At 51.9% G+C, this 22,409-nt stretch overlaps 9 protein-coding genes across 9 annotated transcripts; 4 read left to right on the top strand and 5 right to left on the bottom strand.

Annotated features, from left to right (window-relative positions):
- Positions 1 to 1,197: 1,197 nt before the first annotated feature.
- QC761_107104 (uncharacterized protein) lies at positions 1,198 to 2,229 on the top strand (the record flags this gene model as incomplete). Its single annotated transcript, XM_062873983.1, has 1 exon — positions 1,198 to 2,229. One exon carries the CDS (start codon positions 1,198 to 1,200, stop codon positions 2,227 to 2,229), a length of 1,032 nt encoding a protein of 343 aa, XP_062737074.1.
- Positions 2,230 to 3,868: 1,639 nt separating this feature from the next.
- On the bottom strand, positions 3,869 to 5,986 carry QC761_107100 (uncharacterized protein). Its single transcript, XM_062873982.1, has 3 exons — positions 4,870 to 5,986; positions 4,708 to 4,795; positions 3,869 to 4,631 (listed from the first exon to the last, which is right to left on the bottom strand). Exons 1-3 carry the CDS (start codon positions 5,172 to 5,174, stop codon positions 4,290 to 4,292), a joined length of 735 nt encoding a protein of 244 aa, XP_062737073.1. The 5' UTR covers positions 5,175 to 5,986; the 3' UTR covers positions 3,869 to 4,289.
- A 1,925-nt stretch (positions 5,987 to 7,911) lies between these two features.
- Positions 7,912 to 9,135, bottom strand: QC761_107090 (uncharacterized protein; the record flags this gene model as incomplete). Its single annotated transcript, XM_062873981.1, has 1 exon — positions 7,912 to 9,135. The coding sequence occupies one exon, from the start codon at positions 9,133 to 9,135 to the stop codon at positions 7,912 to 7,914; it is 1,224 nt and encodes a 407-aa protein (XP_062737072.1).
- Positions 9,136 to 9,999: 864 nt separating this feature from the next.
- QC761_107080 (uncharacterized protein) lies at positions 10,000 to 11,530 on the bottom strand (the record flags this gene model as incomplete). The annotated part of the gene is made up of 2 exons (XM_062873980.1): positions 10,209 to 11,530; positions 10,000 to 10,156 (listed from the first exon to the last, which is right to left on the bottom strand). The coding sequence occupies exons 1-2, from the start codon at positions 10,610 to 10,612 to the stop codon at positions 10,000 to 10,002; spliced, it is 561 nt and encodes a 186-aa protein (XP_062737071.1). The 5' UTR covers positions 10,613 to 11,530.
- Positions 11,531 to 12,102: 572 nt separating this feature from the next.
- On the top strand, positions 12,103 to 15,527 carry rpl36_1 (ribosomal protein L36). The gene is made up of 4 exons (XM_062873979.1): positions 12,103 to 12,645; positions 12,874 to 12,974; positions 13,157 to 15,157; positions 15,246 to 15,527. The coding sequence occupies exons 1-3, from the start codon at positions 12,580 to 12,582 to the stop codon at positions 13,317 to 13,319; spliced, it is 330 nt and encodes a 109-aa protein (XP_062737069.1). The 5' UTR covers positions 12,103 to 12,579; the 3' UTR covers positions 13,320 to 15,157; positions 15,246 to 15,527.
- QC761_107050 (uncharacterized protein) lies at positions 13,445 to 15,503 on the bottom strand. The gene is made up of 2 exons (XM_062873978.1): positions 15,093 to 15,503; positions 13,445 to 15,030 (listed from the first exon to the last, which is right to left on the bottom strand). Exons 1-2 carry the CDS (start codon positions 15,230 to 15,232, stop codon positions 13,647 to 13,649), a joined length of 1,524 nt encoding a protein of 507 aa, XP_062737070.1. The 5' UTR covers positions 15,233 to 15,503; the 3' UTR covers positions 13,445 to 13,646.
- Positions 15,528 to 15,586: 59 nt separating the features above from the next.
- On the top strand, positions 15,587 to 16,903 carry PUP3 (proteasome core particle subunit beta 3). The gene is made up of 4 exons (XM_062873977.1): positions 15,587 to 15,947; positions 16,017 to 16,035; positions 16,092 to 16,546; positions 16,604 to 16,903. Exons 1-4 carry the CDS (start codon positions 15,945 to 15,947, stop codon positions 16,745 to 16,747), a joined length of 621 nt encoding a protein of 206 aa, XP_062737068.1. The 5' UTR covers positions 15,587 to 15,944; the 3' UTR covers positions 16,748 to 16,903.
- Positions 16,904 to 16,919: 16 nt separating this feature from the next.
- QC761_107030 (uncharacterized protein) lies at positions 16,920 to 20,636 on the bottom strand. Its single transcript, XM_062873976.1, has 3 exons — positions 20,133 to 20,636; positions 17,275 to 20,056; positions 16,920 to 17,213 (listed from the first exon to the last, which is right to left on the bottom strand). The coding sequence occupies exons 1-3, from the start codon at positions 20,248 to 20,250 to the stop codon at positions 17,114 to 17,116; spliced, it is 3,000 nt and encodes a 999-aa protein (XP_062737067.1). The 5' UTR covers positions 20,251 to 20,636; the 3' UTR covers positions 16,920 to 17,113.
- Positions 20,637 to 21,295: 659 nt separating this feature from the next.
- On the top strand, positions 21,296 to 22,229 carry RBL2 (tubulin folding cofactor A). Its single transcript, XM_062873975.1, has 2 exons — positions 21,296 to 21,919; positions 21,986 to 22,229. The coding sequence occupies exons 1-2, from the start codon at positions 21,398 to 21,400 to the stop codon at positions 22,169 to 22,171; spliced, it is 708 nt and encodes a 235-aa protein (XP_062737066.1). The 5' UTR covers positions 21,296 to 21,397; the 3' UTR covers positions 22,172 to 22,229.
- Positions 22,230 to 22,409: the final 180 nt, after the last annotated feature.

The raw sequence follows: 22,409 nt of genomic DNA, 5'->3' as shown, positions 1-22,409 counted from the left end.
AGGCTCGTCAATTATCGATCTTGGGGCTAGGGGTCTGTATCGACTTTATTGGCCCATCGTGACTTTTTCCAGGGCTCAACCAGGTCACCACCCCTCTGCCGAGGACCGGTGCGCTGGGGAAGGGAACACCTTTCCAGTGGTGTGTTGCAGGGCAGCGGGGCTTGCAGTGGTTGCATGCGGTGGGTTTTTTTGGTGCCGTGATCCGCCGCCGCACTTCTCAACGCGGTCCCTGTTCCGCCTGCTTCCCAATGCTTTTTCTCCGATTTCATCTTTTGCAATTGACTTTGGAAGGCTTGGGGCTATCTTTTTCGGCACCGGGAGAAAACGCTGGTCGGCCTTTTCTGAACTTCCACGCGGAAGCACGCAAATCAGCATCCCCGAAAGATTATGGCGAGGAGCAAGTCTGTTGCTGTTTTTTGACACATCGCCACACGACGTCCAACTGTGATCGTTAGACCGCCTCACATCACTGAGCCTCCTTGATAAGCGGAAACTGGAAGATATCCAAGCCGGAATTGGACAGGAAATGGCCTTGGACTAGTGTCACTGCTGGGCGAGTCGAAAGCAGGAACAGGTTCGGGCCTTCTGTCTGCCAGTCACGAGTCTTCGTCGTGATATTGAAGAGAACGTCAGTCAGGGCAAACAACACTGCCCACCCGCACGTGGATCACCAAGACCGAACTTGATCGAAGTTGCCAGCCCATTTGCGCTTTCCCATTTTTTTGTGCTTGGCTCCATATCAGACGATTCAAGCTGAGTGCTGTGGAGCTTTTTAAACTTTTGGGCGTTGCTTCTTCGATTTGGCCAGTCTAGCCAAGGGCCATACCAAGGTACCTCCAGCACGGTTGTCTACCGGTTGCTCCGTCCGTTCACCAAACAACCATCGCCGTCTTCAGCCCAGTGTCCACGGTCGAATACGCTCCTCCCAAGTCCGCGGCGCGTTTATGCTTTGGAAGTGCTCTGGCTTTCCTGCCGCATCCCGGCCATCTATGCGCTTCTCCTTGTCGGCATAAGGACCACACAGCATCTCGACACTGCGGGTCGTTTCAATCGTTGACTCGGTTTTCTGCGTATACCCGAACATCTCCATCTGAAAGTAGCCGTCCTTTTTACTTATCCTATCCTCCCTGGATACATCGCTCCTTAGACCCCACGCTTCTCGTATCCAAACACGATCGCTCCGGAAAGTGGCCGACTATGGATCGCTCTGGGGAATTCTCCTTCGGGGGGTCAACGACACCTCACCGTCCAACAGCACCACTAGCCCTGTCCGAATTCATACGAGCTACGCCATATTCGGATGACTACAGCTACGTATACGATGCGCCCGCGTCTAACCCAGACATAGTGAAGGTTGGATTTACAAGTCAAGAACAAAAGTCGCTGGGTAGCCAGGTGTTTCAAGTTCAGCCAGACCAACAAGATGGCGCCTGTGAGAGCCCCGTCGACTCAACCACACGGACAGCCCCGACAGCAAGAACAGCTCCGGCGCAGACCCAGGAGCAACGCAATACGCCTCCCACACCACAGGAGACCAGTAATCCCGACTGGCTTTCCACAAGGCAACAACTCCTGCCCAGCCGAAATCAAGGAAAGAAGGCAGACTGGATCCGAGGGTGGAGCGAGAGTGTTGGCATGGCTGAGACGTACTGCCAGTGCTCAGAGATCATGAAGGTGGATGGGGGTGAAAAGAGTAGAAAGAAAGAGGCTGCTGAAAGGAACAAAAGCAAAGCACAGGGCTTTGGTCCGACGCCTAACGGTGATGCGAGACAGGAGGCGGAAGATGTATGTCGGAATTGTAGCAGGCCGCCATCGCCGCCACCAGAAGAGGATGGCAGTCGAGCTGGCAGCGAAAGCAGCAAAATGCGGCCAGGATTGGGCTTCGGCAAGAAGGTTACGGACCTCTTGCGACGCGTCAAGCCGAATAGGATGAGCAGTGCGCATAAAAGGGACGCGGAAATCCGGGAGCTGACAAGACCAAAAAGCCAGCCAAGGTGGCTCTCAAACCAAAGGCTGGTCTCGACACCCACACCTAGGCCTGCGCAGAAATCACTTAGCATGGATATATTTCCCGGACGCCGCCCTACCGCCCAGGCCGCGGTCATCACGCCACCATCTGATTCCAGTCTCACAGACTCGTCCGCCGCTCCACGGCCCACCCCAGGAAGGATGTCATCCCGCTTGGCACGGGCAGCGGCGCTGCTACAACGCTCAAAGCCCAATGAATAGGGACCATGGATGCGGGATCTGTATAACTCATCGAAAGAAAAATGTCGACGGTTTTGCGACTGGGTGTTGAGACTTCTCGACAAAGCTGGGAGATTTGTTCTTGGTGGGTGCCATGGGCAAGAAGTGTACGATGACGCGGGGCCTCGTCGTTCCTTGGTGAGAACTTCCTGCGGGGAGAATCAGCCTTGGGACCCTGGGAGGGATGAGAGAGGCCGCATGAAGAAAAAACGACCAAGACGAGGTCCATCACCACCGACCCCATTATTACAACCTCATAATTCTATACGTGATGGCTACGGGACATTTCCGGCCACGCACACATCATCTTCTACATACCCTTACCCTCCCTATAGTAGAGAAGGGAGGGAAGATAATAATATTAATCATTACCCTGGCGACATTGATCCCGCTCGTCGCTTGAGAAGAATAACCACTGTCAGAAGCCGTCATGGGCTGAGGAGGAAATATCGCGGGGTTGGCGATCATTCTCCGGGCTCAGCAGAGAAGAGGCGGCAGCAATTTCAGTATCCGGAGCCGGTTCTGGATTGGGGGAGGATTATTCGCGGTCCAGCGGCGGATAGGCAGCAGTCGAGCCGGCAACATCTACCAAACATTCGGGTTCGTCATGACTGTGGTCGGTGCGAATTTTGTGATGATGGGGAGGTGGAACTGGGCCATCATCGGCCGAGATCTCCATCTGTGTTGTCGGCGGAGGGTGAGGAGGGTGTGAGGATTGAGCTGCCCCCGGTGGAAACGGATTTTGACTGGATTGATTGGGAGGAGGATATTGCTGCTTGGCCTTTGCCGGAGTGGTGAGATGTTTCTGTTTTTTTTCTTACAAGAGACAATAGCGGAGACTTGCGTGCGGTGGTTGGTTTGTTATATATATATATATGCCCGCTCAGCTCATCGAGGAGGTGGCTGAGGACTGGAAGTTGGGATAAGCGTTGTTCGCATTTTGGTTCAGCATTACACAAAGCGAAAGAGAAGAGCTTTGTTTTCTGTTTTTGGTTTGGCTTTTGGGGGGTGGGATCGTATATAGGGGAGATGGGGGTTGTTAGTTGTTTGTTTTCTGGTTTGGAATATATATATATGGAAGCGGAATAAGGAGAGAAGGGAGGAAGGGGGGTTACGGATGGCTAAGCCAGGAGTTCGAAAAAGCGAAGGGGGTAATAATGAATTTGGGGCACTGTGAGAAAGGAATTTAATAATTTTACATAATACCTACCTGAACAAACGAGATCCTGAGTGGTTGGTGATTTGAGTTTGTGAGGCTTATGTGGTGGAGGTTCAGATAAACTGTATTTGAAATTGACATTCACAGAGTGTCAGTGGCTTTTGGTTTTTTCCTCCTTTTTTTTTCAGACTGCATTTGGAGGGGCAGTTACAGTGCAAAAGGGAGTTCACAGTCAGGACTGGCATAGTAGTGATGTGTACATGTGGTGATCATGGTTCATAGATAATCCACATAGAAACATGCGCCTTCTTAAGCCCATCAAGTATCTAGGCACCAACTTGCCTGTAACAACAAAGGGACGTGATCGGTGGAGATACATCAAAGCTCGTAGAATGGGACATGTGACACTAAAAGAGGTATTTGGCTTAAATGGGTTTCATTTCCTCGCCAGATAGAATGGCGAGCGACTTCGATGGGTGGCTTGGCCTTTCCTCCTCCCCTCGTCAGAAAACTGGAGATTTGAACCGACACAACTCCGAACCAAGGGAAGCAAGCAAAGCTGTAAAAAGGAGACGTAAAACAAAAACAGAGGTAATAAAACGAGAAAGCACCATGCCCTGCATTTTCAGTTTCCCCCCTAACATCAACCAACTCCCTTGCGCAGTCTCGCCCTTGCATGAACCGCTAGTGCTATTGCTACCGCATAGCACTGCACCCGCCCAACCGACACGGCCAGACGATGTAGTCCAGTCTCCGGCAACTAAAGGTCTGATATTGACCCACATCGCCTCCAATTACAGCTTATCAAGCAACCAAAACGAGGTGTGGGGTCCCGAGAGACCCTTCTCGGAATGTTTCGACGATCCCGTCATGGACGAGCCGCTTAGTTCTCAGGTGCGGGCTCAGCAGCCTTCTCCTCAGCGGGCTTCTCCTCGGTTTTCTCCTCCTTGGGAACCTCGGTAGCCTCAGGCTCGCCGTTATCGGACGAGGTCCAGAGGGTAAGGTTATCCCTGAGAAGCTGCATGATAAGGGTGCTGTCGCGGTAAGACTCCTCAGAGAGGGAATCGAGCTCGGCAATAGCATCATCAAAAGCCTGCTTGGCGAGGTGGCAAGCACGGTCGGGGGAGTTGAGGATCTCGTAGTAGAAAACGGAGAAGTTGAGAGCCAGACCCAGGCGGATGGGGTGGGTGGGGGTCAACTCGGTCTGAGCGACATCGGTGGCGCTCTACAAAAACACGAAAAAACAGGTACGTTAGCAACTATCGAGTAGCATTTGCAAAACCAAAAACAACTAATCGTACCTTGTAGGCCTCGTGCGCAGCAGTGGCAGCACCCTTGCGCTTCTCACCGGAGGCGAACTCGGCAAGATAACGGTGGTAGTCACCCTTCCTATAAATCAAGTCAGTCAGTCATCCAAGTCCAGAAAAGAGGTGACGTTCATGCCAGCGCAGAATACAACGTACATCTTGTGGTAGAATACCTTAGACTCGCCAGAGGCAGCGTTGGGGATAAGAGCCTCATCGAGAACATCAAGAACGTCCTGGCAGACCTTCTCGAGCTCGCTCTCAATCTTGGAACGGTACTCGCGAATGGTAGGGACATGCTTGTCAGAGCCCTTGGACTCCTCCTTCTGCTCGATCGAGGAGATGATGCGCCAGCTGGCGCGGCGGGTGCCAACGACGTTCTTGTAGGCGACGGAGAGGAGGTTGCGCTCATCAACGGTAAGCTCACCACCGAGCTTGGCGACCTCTTTCATGTAGCCAACCATCTCATCGTAACGCTCGGCCTGCTCGCAGAGGCGGGCGAGGAAGGTCTTGCTACAATTTTTACACTCGGTTAGTTCTCGCTGCAGGCAACGGCGGGGTTGAAGCTGTGGCGGCCACAGCTCCAGCACTGAAGCAGACGAACCTTTCACGCTACATATTGAGAACAGAAAGTTAGCAAAGATTCTAGTAGATAGGAGAGGGCATGCCAGAGGCCCAGGAGAGACCCTATCACGACACGGCTCGAGGCCGGGCGTTCGGGAGGGGAAATGGGCGGGCTTCAGACGGTGGGCGTCGTGGGTCAAGGGTCCAACGTACCTCGGTCGCCATTTTTGTTATATGTGTGATGTTGAGTGCGCAAGTCTCTCGAGTAGTGGAGGATTCCAAAAGGAGAAGGTAAGAGCAGGAGGGTCGCGTGGAAAAGTCGCTGGTAGATGGAGATTTGTTTTGGTGTTTTTGCGAAGTGGTGAGGTCGGAAACAGGTTCAAGTGCTGGAGCCAAAGGGACTTTCGGGGGAGGTCAAATCGGTCTCCCCCTCTCTTGGGGCTAACGAAGCGCAGCCTGGGGGGCCCTGTTTTTTTTCGGGGGCAGCGGTCGAATGAAACCGCCTGCAGAGTGTTTACACGTGACCTATGATACCACCTTATTTCCCACGGAATTGGGAGTCCCACCCTAACAGAGCCAAGCACAAGCAACCCTCGCCCAAGGCCTCCCGACCCCACTATCTGGATCACGTCTCGTCGTTTGTTGGCGGCTGCCACTGCCAGTGCTTTCACCGTGAAGACAGACCTTCTCGACCTTCTTTGATCCGCCAGCTTCGGCACTTGGAAGTCGGGATATAAATCGAAACATCCGAGGTCTTGAATTCTCCCTATAAAGCTTGAGATGGCAGCCGTCACCTGGTCTTTAGGTAGGTTGGTCCTGAAATCGCCATTCATCTCAATGGAGTCATCGTTTCCCCACCTTATGGCCGCCTGAATTCCTTTTTCTCTGGATCAGACAATCACAGCTCCCAGGGAATGTCTTGGATCTACACTAATACAGGCGGCCCCGGTAACTGGACAGCTCCGGCAGCCTCCCGCCGTCCATGCATCACCATCGTCAACCCGATGGCTCTACATCTTGTCCCTATCATCGGAGGTTGAGACGCAGGCAGAGATGGCATGTTGGTGAGGGGCAAGCCGCAGGACGTCACGCAACCAAAGGGACCTACATACGCGCAAAACTCCTTGACTCAGAGCCCCTCCATCCGATGGCAGCAAGCGTTTTCTTTTCTTATCACTGCCCACCGCCCGCGCGCGTCCTCGTGGCACCCAGTCCCCGTGCCGAAAACCAGAGTTTGGCTCAGCCGTCCATTCCTCTTTGAGCCGCCGGCAGTCACGAGGCAAAGCCTTCGTCTGCCTTCTTTGGTTCAAGCGCTGGTGGACAACGTGGAAGGTGAGGGGTTCAAAGAAGGTTGTGGTCACACAGAACGAGATGCTGCCTCCCCTCACCATCACAGGCAGCTTCCACTATTCATCATGAGGCTCCCATTCTCCTAAAAGCTCATGTCGGTGGTTGGTCAAATCAAAGTTATCAAGAGCATCCCATGTGTGGGGCTCAACGAACAACTCACCCACGAGCCCAACCCACAGGGTAAATCATGGAAGCGGCTAGAAGAACCGCATCACACACTGCAAGGCTTCCCCCCGTGCCCCTTTCTTAGCCCACTCATAGCACGCGGCCAGTGCATCATCCAATCCCTTCAATTTCATCCAATCCAGTGAGCAAGAGATGCTTCGATGCGGGATGAGATGTATGCACACAGCCTTGCACGACCACCACGACGGACCTAAGCCACAACAGAACAAGGCAGTCGCGGTTCCAAGTTTATTAAATGCTCATGCTGATGTTTATATTTTGCCGGTTTGGCGTTTTGTCGAGGCAACAACAGCACACTTTCAACCGTGACAAGTGACAGCGGCATCCGCCTATGAGCTTGTTCGTCAGCCTGGCCAATCACTGGTGAGAGGGTTAGGTCCGGTTACAGTGCTGATGACCAGTCACGCGACTGGTTAGTAGAGGAAAACCACCAAGATGTTCGCGGAAATCTGCGAATCAAATGAGGATGGACATCACATATCCACTGAAGCTACTTGATCAGCTCTTCCTGCGAACTCTTGGTGAGAAAGAGGAAGTCTGATTAACCTAAGGCATCAGCCTCATGATGTGGCGGTCTCAATGTCGAATCTCTTGGCCAGGGTTGGGGAGTTGCAACATCTTCGTTTTGCTCGGTAGATGGTGAATGCTGATAGGCACCTCGAGGAAAGCGAAACTACACCTCACAAAATAATTACAACTCTTCCAAAGATAGCCAATAGGCCTCAAAAGATATATTATACGCCTTAAAAATAGCTAAGAGCAGCACCAAGATTTATGTCCGGGGTGTGATAAATGAAGTAAAAAAGTCAACTGTGCCCCTGAATGCGTGTCACGAACAAGAAACCGTCATCGAGTTTGATGACTACATGAGTCGCAAAGATAGATAGAGATCTGCGTAGCGAGCGTATGAAGCAAGAAACATTATCATATGTTGATATCATAACTAGCAGAAGTACGCTTTGATGAGCCTCCCGAAGCCATTCGTGTTTTCCTTGATCATAACTCCGAACCATACCAATATGCTTCTAGCCAAACCGACAAAACGCCAAACAAGTCAAACGCAGGCTGCCTCCAGTTCGCTCCCAGTGTTTTGAATTCATCTCACAGATCCCGCATCTCATCATCACTCTCCGTAAGGTTATACCTCCCTCTCCCCCAATCGATAGGATCACCACCAGGGACACATAACCCAAGCCTCCAAAAGTAATCCCTATGTGCAAACAACAACTGCCATAACTTAAACCTCGTCGGCCACCCCGTCTCCGTCTCCCACATCTCACCCTCCTCCTTCCCGCCCAATTCGTTCACCATCTCCCTAAACCACCCCTTATCACTCTCTTCTCCCTCCTCGTCATCCCCATCCTCCCCATTCAAACAATCTTTATCCCTATCCCCCTCGCACAACCTCAGATCCTTCGGCCCAGGCGGCAAATCCCCCTTCGTGATAAAGATCTCCCCAGCATGACTCCTAAACCCCCACTCCCTCAGCGGCAACAACGGAACCGGATCCCCCTTATGCGTCACCCTCCTATACGCCTTGTCCTCCCCACCCCCCCCAGCATCCCCCTTCAACCCAAAAACCTCATCAACAAACTCCACCAACCCCTTATTCCCCACCATCGGCTCCCCAAACGTCGCCACCCTAACCCCTTCCCACCCCCTCCCAGCCCTCATCTCCAATCCAGCCAACATCGCCACCGCACCCCCAAGACTATGTCCCACCAATTCCACCCCATACCCAGGGTACCTCTTCCGCGCCTTTTCCACCGCAGGCACGACAATCTCCCTCGCCGCCTTCCAACTAGCCATAAACCCCATGTGAACCGTACAATTATTACACCTCGGCCCTTTCCCCTTCTTGTCCCCACCATCCCCATCCGGGTCAGCAGGATAAGGCACATACTCTTGCGGAACAGTACTCAAATCAACAATCGTATTAGCCAGCGAATACGTCCCCCGAAACGCAACCACAATCTTGCCCTCTTTTCTGTCCTGCTGCACCCCAGGATGGTCAAAAGCCACAAACCCACAGCTATCCTCCATGCTCAAAAACCCCGTGTTCCAGCTCCTGATCAGCTCCAGCCTCCCGCTTATGTCGACATCACCGCACCGGCTTGAACAGCTGAACGGCGGGGAGAGACCCCCTGTACCTGGGGTGCCGACGCAGTACGAGATGTCTACCAGGCGGGATAGCCGTTCGAGGGAAGAGAATAATTGGGGGGATATGCCGTTTTTGTTAGAGGCTGTGGGTGATGATATTGGGTTTGCTTGGGCGGTGGTTGTGGTGTAGAGGAGGCCGAGGAGTGGCGATATTAATGGCTTCATTGTTGCTGATGATGATCGTGAGGGCTGGCTAATGTTGAATCAGGCCGTAAAAGGGATGCTGAGGTTAAGTAAAAGTGAAGGGGGAAAATGACCCAATGAGTTTAAGGAACAAGAGAGACCCGGGGAGTAAAAGACCATAAGGCAGTTAGGAGGAGGATGGCTGTTGGCCTTGACTACATCCGACCTCGTGACCAGATCACTTGCCAATTGAAATGCACGGCGCCAGGGACTGCGGCAGGGACGGATTCAGCCTGATGAAAACAAACGGACCGTCCAAAGACAATTCATAGCTGACTGTTTGATTTTCAACAAAAATATATCGACTGAATATCGTCTCGTACAGCCATCGCCGTGTGTGAGGTATGACGCAATGGTTCTCAAAGGTTCATGTTTCAGAGAGGAGGTTGGTGATAATCTTGGGCACCTTGCTGTGCCGCCAGGGCACTTTATAGGGGAACAGGGGTTAGTGCCACAGTAGTGGTAACACCCCGCATTATTCACAAATTAAGCATGTTTCGAACCTGCAGAGTGCACAAATATGCAGAACGAACGAACGAACCTTCTTTGTTCTTTGCTTCCCGCCTTACTAATACTAATACTCCATTACCTAACCTTGATGTATGCTCAATAGTGTGCCATCGAAACCACTGTCAGTGCTACTGATTATCCTTCCCTGAATCCCGCATCCATCCTGCCCAACTAGACCAAGTAGCTGGACCAAACTACACCCATTAGGTAGCCAGGGTTTCAAACGTCCACACAGCGTCAGTGACGACCGCTGATATCCCCCCTCATGCCTTCTTTCACTTGATTCCCCCTTCCTGGGATCCCCTTACTGGGCTCCCACGTGTCATCGACGTGTCTCTACCACGGTGTGGGCTGAAGGCTGTAGTACTTTGCCTCATACTTTCGAAATGAGATGCAATCGAGTCCAGGACCATACGCACCGTTCGCATCATCCTCGAGGCAGCTCAAGGTTCCATTTACCCATATCGACCCGGAAGCCTCCATAGAAGTTGTTCTGTATAACCGGTCAGCGCTTAACGGAGCAGCCATTTTAATAATCAACCTACAAGACATCTGGGCAGGCCCTTTCAATCATCTCCAGGCCTTGTGTTGCGTTGTTCCACATGAAGGTTACCCGCCAGTCATCACATGGATAGCGAGGGGTGAAATCGAAAGGAGCGACATTGACCGAACTTTCATTGAAGGCGCAGGATGTCGCGATTTTGGTGGGGTCGTCGAAAAAGTCAAAGCTAATGAGTTGGGAATGATTGTTGCCGGGGGCGGGGGTGAAGATCATGAAGTTGGTGATGTTGAACCCCCAAGGCATGACGCATTCTTTATCGGATTCCATCAGCGTTTTAATCACAGCTGGAGGGATGGTGTAGTCTGTCATGGCCGAGAATGCAGGGAGGGCCGCAGCGAGTGGGAGGAGGCCTGCCACTAGGGCGGTAGAGAAGGCGGGCAGGATCATGTTCTAGAAGAAGTAGTCGAAAAGGTTCGGCTGTAAAAGAGTGTTTGGTATAGATGCTGACAGAAAGTAAGTCTAATAAAAAGTGGCAGCAACCGGGCTGCTCTGAAAAAAAGAAAAGGTTGCTGATGATCCGGTCAAGGGAAGAAGTTTTGCGAAGAACTGAAGACTTGAGGAATTGGAATCAGTGTTTCGAGTATTTAAGAAAGAGCCTCCCTCAACGGGCTCGGCCGATGAATACCAGCCGTACCTGCAGATCGATTTCTTGGAAAGCCTGGATATGCCGCTTGCCACCTGCCAATCCTTCAGATCTGATCTACAACTGGATGCCAACACTGTGGATGCTGGAGCACCAGACATGCAGATCCTGTACCTACTGCAACCAGCCGAGTGAGATGAAAATATCAGTTGAAACCATGGAAAACCTCCATTCTCCGCCCTCTCGCCTCACACACACGACTGCGGGAAAACCGGCGGATTCTCAAGGAGCGGATTCCCAGCGTCACTCTACCTGCTGAGCCAACCATCTTCCTTGCCGAGTGCCTATTCTGGAATTTTCAGCAGGTACAGGCTATGGTTGGTTCACAATGTTCCACCTCCGCGATGTTTCGTTTCAAGCCGAGTCCGCTCTTTTCTCCCGGTGTCGGTAAAGTGTTTGATTATGCCGGTACATGTAAGTGGACTGCCATGATATCATTAGGCTACCTGTTTGGTCCCCCCGGCCATCCCTATGTCTTGTAATTTCGTATATTCTGTCGTTCACTGAATTCAAGAAGACAAAAGATCGGGCCGTTGAATCCACACCGAATGTACTTGGCCTCTTTTCCCGACTTTTCTGTTCAACGTTACTCAACGCTGAGTTCTGCTGCCATTATGCCAACGGCTGTGGTCGGTTCAAGCATATAAGTCAGAGTAACAATCCTACTCGTGTTCCCAGCTGTGACACAGCAAATGGATGTGGTCAACGAAAGATCTTTGAAGCATTCTGTGTGACAAACCGCTGGTTCACTGTGAGAGGAACTACCAGCTCAAACCTAGCTCAGGAGAAACCTTCTGAGTAGAGGAACAGTACTAGTCACCGGTACACATGTATCTAGGCCTGTTTCACAAGCTACAAAATTGAACCCATAACCGCCTGCCCACCCTGATAGATCAGGTAGGAGCCGTCGGAGACCCAGCAAGAAGCGCCAATTCATTGCAATGGTCCCCTATGACACTTCGACAAGCCAGTCGGTTGACGGTGAATGGTGATCCCAGGTTCGGGGAAAATAAAAGATACAGATACCCGAGTACGATTGACCATGGGTGCCGAGGGCAGCGGTGCAAGTGGCAGGCGTACAAGATTGATACTCCGTTGGTGGTATATTGTCGTCCAAAGGCTTTGTGCTGTGATTGTGGTCCCATCCTGCTTCTCCGGTAGGACAGGTCTCGATAGCAGGCGCAGGTCGTGTTCGGTTTCTGGCAGGAATTCCCAGGAACTAGGTAGGGGGGCACTCCAGGGCCTTCAACAGGGGAACCGTTGGACAGAGGGATGACCCAGGGTCTGATTTTCCTCTACTCTGAAAAAAACGATTCTCGATGGACAACTCAAAGAACCAAGCACACAAAACCAAGGAAATCGCAAGCTCACCCCATGTCCACCCGCAATATCGCAATAACCATAGTAGCCCTATCATGGTGGCCGTCAAAATGGAAGTCGTCTCATAAACCAACGCCACATCCTCCCGCCAAGCCAGCCACAAGCCACCCCCACAATCATGCCCCTGCAACTGAAATCAAGAATTGCACCAAAACGTTAGCCCTGACCCACAAACCGCCAGCGCACCCGCACAAACATTCTCCACTTGGCTTCGCCTTCCCGTCCGCAACTCCACCTGTCAGCCATCGTCAGCAACCCGAACGAGCCAAAGCGAACGGACGAACCCTTCGGCGCCGGTGATAAAAACCGTATCTTTTGCGTTATCAGAAACATGGCTCCTACCAAGAAGCAGGAGACTGAGAAGACGGGGTTGGCAAAGGGTGTTAACAAGGGCACTGTATGACCCCTCTCTTTCTACTTCAAGTTTATGGTTTTTTCTTTCTGTTATTCCAATCAGAAAAGAAAACTTATGTTGAAGAAAGAAGATCGACGCTAAATTTCATTTCCTCGAATCTGTATCCTACGTCTGGTTGTGTGATCTCTATACCTCTCCGCCCTTCTCTATCCCATGATGGCTTCTTTCCTGTAATAAAAACCCACCACAACATCAACTAATTACCCCCAGAAAACAATCCCCATCATCTCCAAACCCCGCCCCTCCCGCCGCAAGGGCGCCCAGAGCAAGCGCACCAATTTTGTCCGCAGCATCGTCAAGGAAGTCGCCGGGTGTGTTTCCTTCCCCCCTCCCCCCCCCCTCCCCACCAGCCAACCCAAATTCATAATCTCGAATTCCGAGGAACCCTGTCCTGGCCCCATAACGGCCCGTTGTGGATCTACTAGCTGGCGATAACAACCCTCCATCCAAGATAACGACTGCTTTGGCTGCTGACCATGCTTGCTTCCAACAGCCTCGCCCCTTACGAGCGTCGTGTCATTGAACTACTCCGCAACGGCAAAGACAAGCGCGCAAGGAAGTACTCCAAGCGCAAGCTGGGCACTTACGGCAGGGCCAAGGCAAAGGTTGATGAGTTGCAGAGGGTTATTGCTGAGTCGAGGAGGGCTGGTCATTAAGACTGGTATCCAATCTTTGAGAATTAGGAGTTTGTGGCAACTTGGATTCAGCAGTCGCCTGACGGTTACCAGTCGAGGCAACTAAAGGGACGCCCTTGTCTCCTTGACAATCAAAAGACATTGCTGGTATTTATCTGTATTTACCCTACTTTCAAAGACTGCATCCATTGATTGAGCTTCATTGTCTAGCTGGGAAAGCATCTATCTACCAAAGACCCAAGGCCGGGCATATCCCATAGTGAATCCTATCCTCGATACAGCAAACGCCCTGAATAATGCAGACAAAACAACCACTTTCCTCCTCTCCCACATATTTTATCAAGCAACTCACTTCTTCCCAAACTTGAAAAACTTCCCCATCTTCTTCTTGAGCGCCTCAGGGTCAATCTCCCTCTTCGGCTTCTCTGACCCCGCCCCTGGAGCCGACGAAGACCCCGACAGCCCAGCCTCACTACCACCCCCGACAACCCCACCCTCTGGCACCTCAGGAATCACAATCTCCCTCGCCCTAGAAGCTACGCTCTCCTTCAAAAACCCGCCCTTCCTCGCCTCCCCGGAGGCACCATCCTCCCAAACAAGATTAAACATCTGTGGCCCCTTGAGCTTATACCCCGCAATCAACTTCTTGTTCCCATCTTCCACGTGTGTCCTCGGGCCGGGGATGATAAGCTTGAAAGGCTGATCTGGGTGCGCCATCGTCGCCCGGATGGCTTGATATAACCAGCCTCCGGTCTCCTCAGGGGTAGCCACCCACGTGGCGGAGGTTTGGTCAGGGAATCGAACTTTGATTTCAACTCTGGTAACCTTGGCAAGTTTGGCAGCTTCTTCTGCCTTGATTGCGGCGAGCTCGGCGTCGGATTTGAGGCGGGTGTTTTGGGCCTTTTGGAGGAGCTGTTGCTGGCGGAGCTGGGCATGGGCAATGGTTGGTTCGTAAGCTGAGTCGTCTTCTTGGATGTTGACTGCTGCTGGGGTGGTGGAGGTGGGGGCGACGAAGACGGAGGTGGGGAGGAAGCGGTCAACAAGTTCGGACGGTGGTGATGTAGGCTGAGGCTGGGTTTCATCGACATCCATGAGATCCGCAGAAGGATTCGTCTCTTCTTGCTCTGTGACTGCTGGGATGGTTGTCTCGGTTGGTGGAATGCTTGATTCTATGTTGCCTTCCACCTTTGGTTCCTCTACAACATCAGTAGTACTGCTCTCCACCTTGGGATCCTGTTGGACCGGCGCTGGTTTTGGCTCCTCTTCCTTTGGCTGATCTGGCTCGACATCCTTCAAGAACTGGCCGATATCGGACATGGCCTCGAACAAGGTCTTTTCCGTAAGTTTGAAACTCAGGCGAAGGACCATGCTGCCAGAGTTGATGCCACATTGTGACAAGGTCTTGTTGAGATCTTCCAAAGCAGAGTACTCTCTCCCCATGATGTTGACAATGGGGGCCTCGTGATAAAGCTGACCGCCGTTCTGGGTGTCTTTTTTTGGAGTGGCTCTGCCCGTAAGGTTGAGCCCACTCTCTGAGCTCTCAAACTGGCGCAACGTTTGCCATAATGTGAAGTCGTTGGGCAGCTTCTTCGTGAAACGTTTCCCACCGACATCGAGGGCTATCGACACAACGGATGCACTCTTTGACTTTTGAACAAGCTCCAGCTTCGCACCAGAAACCAGCCCTGATGTGCGGAAGGGAGATGTGAGATCGACAATCTTTTGTTTGTGCCTGTGATACGTGTAAGCTGATGATGAGATGTATTGGAGATTAACACACAAGGATCAACTCACTTGACATCATACTTGTCAGGGTTGACATTCAGCTTCTTGCAAGCTTCATTGAGGACATCAACCAGGTATGTTCCCGGGTTGACCTTGACCTTGGCTCGGCGGAGGTCTGTCGAGATGACCTCGACGTGAGCGGCTGACATGCTGTCAATGTAGCGGGGTATCGATAGGCAAGGCGCCTTGAGAGGTACAGTAGAGTATCAAGTGAATTGTCAAATAGTCAAAGAGCCCGAATACAGCACAGCAAAGATCAAAGATATGATAGTCGACCTCGTTTGTCTTGTCTTCGATCCACCAGGCAGTGCTATAACACGTAACTTGGCTGTCTAGACACAGTTGTAATAGTCAAGTGGGGTGGTTCCTGGAGCTTCCATCACCCACTGAACTGGAAGCTCTCCAGAGGGGCAATTACAGCGCGCACGGGGCACAGCTGGAGTGGGAGCTTGCGTTTCCCCAGGCTCCAGCCGTTTACCGCCGTCTGTCACCGCCTTTTATGTTACACCTTGGCCAGGGACCACCCTTGCCAGCCCGCTCGCCGACTCGCCGCGCCAGCTGCGTGTTGCCTTGCACGTCAACTCCAGCGCAGCCTCCTTGTCAGCTTGGAGAGCTTCCAACCCGACCTCTTGAACCTCCAAGGCTGTCATTGATTGCACGAGAGCTCCAACGACGACAGCTCGACAACACCACAACACGCGATTCAGACCGCTCTACCTACTGAGGTTCGAAACGACATTCATCCGATAGCGATACTGTCCAACAAACACACTTGAACCTCTCCACCCAGAGCTCCCGTTGCATCGAAGCCATCACCATCCACACCCGCTTCCCAGCAGCCACCCCTCCACAACAGCCAAGATGGTATGCTCCTCTCCCCATAATACCCTCGCATACTTCTACCCAAACAATAACTAACCTCTCTCCTCCCAGTCCTCCCCCTTCTCAATAAGTCCGCCCCGCCCTTCCCCCCCCCTTTCCCCACCAGTTCCTAACCCCCCCTCCCAGACGGCGGCGCCTGCGTAGCAATGGTAGGCAAAGACTGCGTAGCCATAGCCTGCGACCTCCGCCTCGGCCTCCAAGCCCTCACCGTCTCCAACAACTTCCCCAAAATCTTCCAATACGGCGACAACGTCTTCCTCGGCCTCACCGGCCTCGCCACCGACGTGGCCACCGTCTCGGACCTCTTCCGCTACAAAGTAAACATGTACCGTCTCCGCGAAGAGCGCCAGATTGCCCCCCGCACCTTTGCCAACCTTGTATCTTCCTCCCTGTACGAGCGCCGCTTCGGTCCGTGGTTTGTCTCCCCCGTCGTTGCGGGGCTGGACCCCAAGACGGGCCAGCCATTTATCTGCGGGTTTGATAGTATTGGGTGCATTGATTTTGCAAAGGACTTTATTGTCAGTGGGACGGCGACGGAGCAGCTGTTTGGCATGTGTGAGAGTTTGTGGGAGCCGAATCTTGTGAGTGTTTTCGGAAACATCAAAAAGGGAGAGAATGCTGACTGGAGAATGATATAGGGCCCTGATCAGCTTTTCGAGACGATTTCCCAGTCCCTTCTCAACGCCGTCGACAGAGATGCCCTTTCCGGTTGGGGTGCTCATGTGTACATTATTGAGAAGGACAAGGTGACCAAGAGACTGCTCAAGGGACGGCAGGATTAGAAAGGGTGCACGAAGAAGAAATGTTTTAGATCAAGGGAATCAACCTGGGCAAAGGGTAGCAACCGCTGTGTCTCTTCTGTGGCAGGCGGGAGTTGGGGCATACTAGGCGTTGTAACAGTAAATGATATTTTGAGACTATACAATGACCACCGTCAAGGATCAAGTTTTCCATCCGAAACAAGAATTGTCCTCATAGAAGATGGGAAATGCAATTTGCATCTGTCAATGGTATCTGTGCTAAAGCAATGCTAGATCATTACGTTTCATGTACAGTGTCTAAATATCGTTTAATACGTGCGGTTTTACCGCCCAAATATCATTTTTGTCTTGTTATATGTCTTCTCTAATTCTTCTCCTGTAAATCCTCTATAGATCCTTCTTGTCTTTAGAGACCAACGCAGAGCTCGACACTGGAGTCTGCATAAAATACTTGCGCTCCACAAACTTCAACGCTTCGTCGATGAGACTGCAAATTCAAAGTTAGCAAAGTGTTCATTAGCGTATAAAGGAAAAGAGGCTGAACTTACACAACTGGCGCACTGATGGCCACCACAGCCTTCCACTCAGCCGCATTCAGAGGCAAGATAGAGAAGAGAGTCTGCAAGAAGGGGGTGTAAAGCAGGGCAAAGTGAAGTGCCATCGACAGAGCGATGGCATACACAAGCATCATGTTCTTCCACACTGGAAGCGTGAGCAGTGATTCGCTCGATGACAGCGCATTCATCGCGTTAAACATCTCAATGACGACGAGAATAGAAAGGGAGACAGTAGAGCCGGCCTTGGCCCGGACATCGGTGAACATGGCACAGCCAATCTCGGGGAACTCAGTCTTGCAGTGGTGGAAGTGGGAGAGCTGGTAGAAGCTGATCTGGGGACCCTCAGAGTAGAACATGAACCACCAGGCGTAACCGGCCACAGTGGCGAGACCGACGTAGGTGCCGATGATCAGGTAGCGGATGAACAACCAGCCACCGATAAGGGCCTCGTCGCGCTTTCTGGGCTGGCGTCTCATGATGTCGTGGTCAGGCGGGTTGAAGGACAGGGCGGTGGCCGGGAGACCGTCGGTGACGAGGTTGACCCAGAGGAGCTGAACAGGGATAAGAGCCTCAGGCATGCCAAGAGCAGCGGTAAGGAAGATAGAAACGACCTCGCCGATGTTGGAAGAGATGAGATACCGGATGAACTGTTGAGTGTTGTTGTAGATGGCACGGCCTTCCTCGATGGCAACACCAATGGTGGCAAAGTTGTCATCGGCCAGAACCATGTCAGCTGCGAGCTTAGACACATCAGTACCAGAACCCATAGCAACGCCAATATCGGCCTTCTTGAGAGCAGGAGCATCGTTGACACCATCGCCAGTCATGGCAACAACCTCGCCAAGGGACTGAAGGAGGTCAACAAGCTTAGACTTGTGAGTGGGCTCGACACGGGAGAAAAGAGAAGCGTTCTTGGCCGCCTCAAGCTGCTCGCTGTGGCTCAGATTATCAAATTCACGACCAGTGAAGCTCTTTCCAGTGAGATCCTCGTCAGGGCCAAAAACACCAATCTGGCGGCAGATGGTCTCAGCAGTGTTGCGGTTGTCACCGGTAACGACGATAACACGGATACCGGCATCCTTGCACTTCTGAATTGAGCCAGCAACCTCGGGACGAGGAGGATCCAGCATACCAACGAGACCAAGGAGAGTAAGATTCTGTTCCAGTTGGGCGTACTCGGAGGTAGACTTGGCCTTATGCAGGAGAGACTCGCCCTGAACGTTGTCACGGCTAGCCAAAGCGATAACACGAAGACCCTTGTTACCATAACCAACCACTTCCTTCAGAAGAAGATCAGCCAGGTTGCGGTCCATGGGGACCTTCTTTCCATCGCGGCCAACAAGGGTGTGGGTGCAGCGTTCAATGATCGACTCGGGGGCGCCCTTGACAAAGAGCTTTTGGGAGTTTCCGTTTTGCACCAGCACTGACATACTCTTGCGATCGCGAGAGAATTCGTAGGTGACCAGGCGGCTGAACTGCTTCTCGTACCAAGAGCTGGCATAGTGAACACGGTCCTTGGGGTTGCAGTCAGCAGGGGCGCAAGGGCCCACCTTTTCAACCATAACACGAAGGGCACCTTCAGTAGGCTCGCCGACGTTGGAGTAGCTATCAGTGTGTGAGTGGTAATCAAGGCGGGCATCGTTGCAGAGGGCGGCGACCTGGGTCATTTGAAGGATGGTTGAGGACTCCTGGACAAGGTCGGTAACAACCTTGCCGTTAGACCTGATATCCCCCCGAGGTTCGAATGTGGTTCCCTCGACATCCAATTCCTCCAAACCAGTGCCATTGGCGCTCAGATAGACAACTTTGCTGACGCTCATCTGGTTGGTAGTAAGAGTACCGGTCTTGTCGGAGCAGATAACACTGCAGCTTCCAAGGGTCTCAACAGAGGGCAAGCTTCTGACAACTGCGTTTTTGGCTGCCATCTTGCGAGTTCCCAAAGCGAGACAAGTGGTAATGACTACAGCCAAACCTTCCGGGATAGCAGCAACACCAAGCGAGACAGCGATCTTGAGGTAGTAGATGGCACCCTTGGCGTAGCTTCCATGGCTGGGGTCACTGAAGTGAGGAATGTTGATGAGCCAGACGAGAACACAGATAACAGTGATGACCTTGGCGAGCTGGTCACCAAAATCATTGAGCTTCTGCTTCAAAGGGGTCGGCTCGGAGATTTGCGCCGTGATACTCTCATGAATGTCGCCAATCGCCGTATTGGAACCAGTCAAGACAACCACAGCCCTGGCGTGGCCGGTGACGACGGTAGTGCCCGAGAAAAGCATATTGACCTGGTCCTGCTTCACAGCCTTCTCATCCTTGACAACAACCTCGCTATCCTTGCCCACACTTTCGCTTTCTCCGGTAAGAATGGCCTGGTCGACAGCGAAGCTGTTGCTGTGGATCGAAATCAAGCGGCAGTCGGCAGGGATACGAGCGCCAACAGAAACATCCACAATGTCACCCGGAACCAACTCCTCAGCCTTGATCCTGTGAAGTTGCCCATTGCGCACAACATTGGCCTCGTTGGCTGAGTATTCCTGAAGGGCGGCAATGGCCTTTTCGGCGCTGCTTTCTTGCGAGACTCCGACGACGGCGTTGAGAACCAAAATGGTGAGAATGACGGCCGGGTCGACGAATGCGCTCCATCCACCCTCCTCCTCGAAGAGAGCCAAAACGAAGGAAATCGCGGCGGAACCGAGAAGGATCAGGACCAATTGGTCCTTGAACTGTTCAAGGATGAGCTCCCATAATGGAGTAGGTGGTTCTTCGGCGATAGCTACAGAGAACAGACCAGTTAGCCAAGTGATCGACGTTCGCGATACCGAAGCATAAACTTAACATCAACTACATACCATTTTTACCATGCTTCGCCTGTAAGCTTTTGACTTGGGCATCTGTCAACCCAGTTGCTGGATTTACGCCCAGAGTGCTGAGCACCTCTTGGGACGATCGCGCGAAGGCGTTGTCCATTATTGCACTTCTGCCGTGTTCCGGCTGGTGCAGTATAGTGGAAAAGTGTCGCTCGTTGTCAGAAAGCGAAGGTGGTCTCTAAACCCAAGAGGCTGGTATTTAAAGATACAAAAGTGGTTGGTTGTCAGAGAAGAAAAGCTCAAACTCGAAAGCCCTGTCGAGTGTCCTGCGAATTCAGGGAAGCGCAAGAGGTTATGAGAACGACCATGCGCAAAGAAAATCTAGAGTTGCAGCCTCTTAAGAAAATGGGCCAGAGTGAGTGGATTGAAGGGAAGGCGAGATAAATATGGGCTGGAGCAAGATATATTAAAAAAAGAGGTCAGCCTTATTTAGGAAGTTCAAAATACATGTGCACGACGTGTCCAGTTCCAACAAAGTGATGTCGCCCCTCTGCAGTGCTTGTTGGTGGAGTTTGCGCTGAGTGGCCACCGGGACCAGGGGTCGGAGGCGTGTCCAAAAGCTTCCCCAACTCGGTTAAGCCCATCCGAGCTTCCATCCTAGCATGGCTTAGCTTGGCACTTCTTCGCCCCGGCGCATGTCACTTCGATCAAGCCTTGCACCTGCAGCCCTTCCATTGTGGGGGGACACCAATCAAAGGCCATGTGACAAGAAACGTGGGATGGTGAAGAGAGATGGCATTTGGAAGGAGGTTTTCTGGCTAGAATGTCGGATGTATGGTATGGCCTTGAGGCATCCAGCATCACCAAGCTTGAGCTGTTGTCTGGGGATAGTGACGGCCTCATTAAGTCAGCGATACCCTGACCAGATCGGGGGTAAGCTATCAATGAATGGGAAACCGAATCTTCTGGAGAGCCACACTGGCGCGTTTCAATCTTGGAGTTGGATTTGGAAACATTTCGAAACAAACTAGGGCCCGTACTCGGTTACAGAGATGTTGATAGTTTTGATATGCATTTATCCGACATATCTAAACATCCTGCCATTTGAGATTTGAGCTCTCTTCAGATCAGGCAAAGTAAGCATTGAAGTCACGGGGCAAAGTATCTCCTTGTCATAGCTCTATATCCTACATCAAAATTGGGCTTGGGTAAGGTTTTACTCCATTCAACTATGGTTGAAGGCTTTAGATTTCAACGTTTTACGCTCTCTTTAAACAACCCTATCCGCCTTCTTATAAATGTAGAACATGAAGAGGACAAACATAGAAAGCGCCTCGCACACACTGCTTTGCAAAAAACGACGCCATCAACCGTTGCCAAACCCATCCAACTTCCTCGCACCTGCCATCGCGCAGCTTGCCTCATCCGCTATAACCCTGACTCCCCAAATTTACCCCGCCAACCCCACCACTCACAGCCAAACAGCAGCCAAGTCAACATACAGCCTGCCTCATCAGGCTTCACTCACTCGCTTACACCATCAACACCATCAGGCAGAAACAATAAACCAAAGCTCATATAACATCCTCCATTCTACATCTCCCACCTCTTCCTCTACAAACCAACCACAACCACTCAAACCTATCCAAATGGCACCCCCCACCCCCCTCGAGAGAGCAACCAACTCTGTCCTCCGCCTCGTAAAAGAAGAGTCTTACTACCACAAGGAGCTCGCCCATCAAGAAACCCGCATCTCCAAGCTCCAGACTGAGATTGCCGCCGGCAAGCCCGACCTCGACAGCAACGCCCCTTACATGTTGAAGCAAGAGGTAAATGATTCTCTTCAACTGTCCTCCTGACAGATTCGTTGGAATAACCCTAACCCCCAACAATAGCAAACCGCCCTCGAGGAAACCAAAGCCGTCTTCGGTCCTCTCCGTGACAAGATCTCCGAAGCTGTCCAGAACCTGGAGGAGCAAATCGCCATCACGGAGAGCGATGGGGTGGAGGGCAAGGAGGAGGAGCTGAAGAAGGCGAGGGAGGCGGTGGAGAGTGGGAAGAAGGTTGCTGAGCAGGAGTAGTAGATATTTCATGGAAAAAAAGCAAGTAGGCCGTGTTCATAATTAATATTATTTGACGATGAGGTGCTTGAACTACAAATTGATTTATACTGTACCAGTTTACATTACGTTGTTGGTATTAATGCTATCTAACAAGTAGTTGTTCTTGGCTCAGTTGAGTGTTAAATGTTGCCTAGACAAGATATCTAGCAACAATCAGACGATATCTTTACATTGCATTGCGCCCTCCTTAACCATG

This window comes from Podospora bellae-mahoneyi, assembly GCF_035222275.1.
Source record: "Podospora bellae-mahoneyi strain CBS 112042 chromosome 1 map unlocalized CBS112042p_1, whole genome shotgun sequence".
Classification (NCBI taxonomy): domain Eukaryota; kingdom Fungi; phylum Ascomycota; class Sordariomycetes; order Sordariales; family Podosporaceae; genus Podospora; species Podospora bellae-mahoneyi.
The sequence above is the reverse complement of the archived record's forward strand: the minus strand, read 5'-3'. Positions and strand labels throughout refer to the sequence as shown.

Coding starts and splice junctions, on each gene's coding strand:
- QC761_107100 (XM_062873982.1), bottom strand. CDS start 5,174: ATGGTTGGCTACATGAAAGAGGTCGCCAAGCTCGGTGGTGAGCTTACC. Junction 4,796..4,869: donor AAGGTATTCTACCACAAGAT/GTACGTTGTATT, acceptor CTTGATTTATAG/GAAGGGTGACTACCACCGTT. Junction 4,632..4,707: donor CTGCGCACGAGGCCTACAAG/GTACGATTAGTT, acceptor GTGTTTTTGTAG/AGCGCCACCGATGTCGCTCA.
- rpl36_1 (XM_062873979.1), top strand. CDS start 12,580: ATGGCTCCTACCAAGAAGCAGGAGACTGAGAAGACGGGGTTGGCAAAG. Junction 12,646..12,873: donor AGGGTGTTAACAAGGGCACT/GTATGACCCCTC, acceptor AATTACCCCCAG/AAAACAATCCCCATCATCTC. Junction 12,975..13,156: donor ATCGTCAAGGAAGTCGCCGG/GTGTGTTTCCTT, acceptor TGCTTCCAACAG/CCTCGCCCCTTACGAGCGTC.
- QC761_107050 (XM_062873978.1), bottom strand. CDS start 15,232: ATGTCAGCCGCTCACGTCGAGGTCATCTCGACAGACCTCCGCCGAGCC. Junction 15,031..15,092: donor CCTGACAAGTATGATGTCAA/GTGAGTTGATCC, acceptor CACGTATCACAG/GCACAAACAAAAGATTGTCG.
- PUP3 (XM_062873977.1), top strand. Junction 16,547..16,603: donor GTTTGTGGGAGCCGAATCTT/GTGAGTGTTTTC, acceptor AGAATGATATAG/GGCCCTGATCAGCTTTTCGA.
- QC761_107030 (XM_062873976.1), bottom strand. CDS start 20,250: ATGGACAACGCCTTCGCGCGATCGTCCCAAGAGGTGCTCAGCACTCTG. Junction 20,057..20,132: donor GGCGAAGCATGGTAAAAATG/GTATGTAGTTGA, acceptor TGTTCTCTGTAG/CTATCGCCGAAGAACCACCT. Junction 17,214..17,274: donor GCCATCAGTGCGCCAGTTGT/GTAAGTTCAGCC, acceptor TTGAATTTGCAG/TCTCATCGACGAAGCGTTGA.
- RBL2 (XM_062873975.1), top strand. CDS start 21,398: ATGAAGAGGACAAACATAGAAAGCGCCTCGCACACACTGCTTTGCAAA. Junction 21,920..21,985: donor CTTACATGTTGAAGCAAGAG/GTAAATGATTCT, acceptor CCCCAACAATAG/CAAACCGCCCTCGAGGAAAC.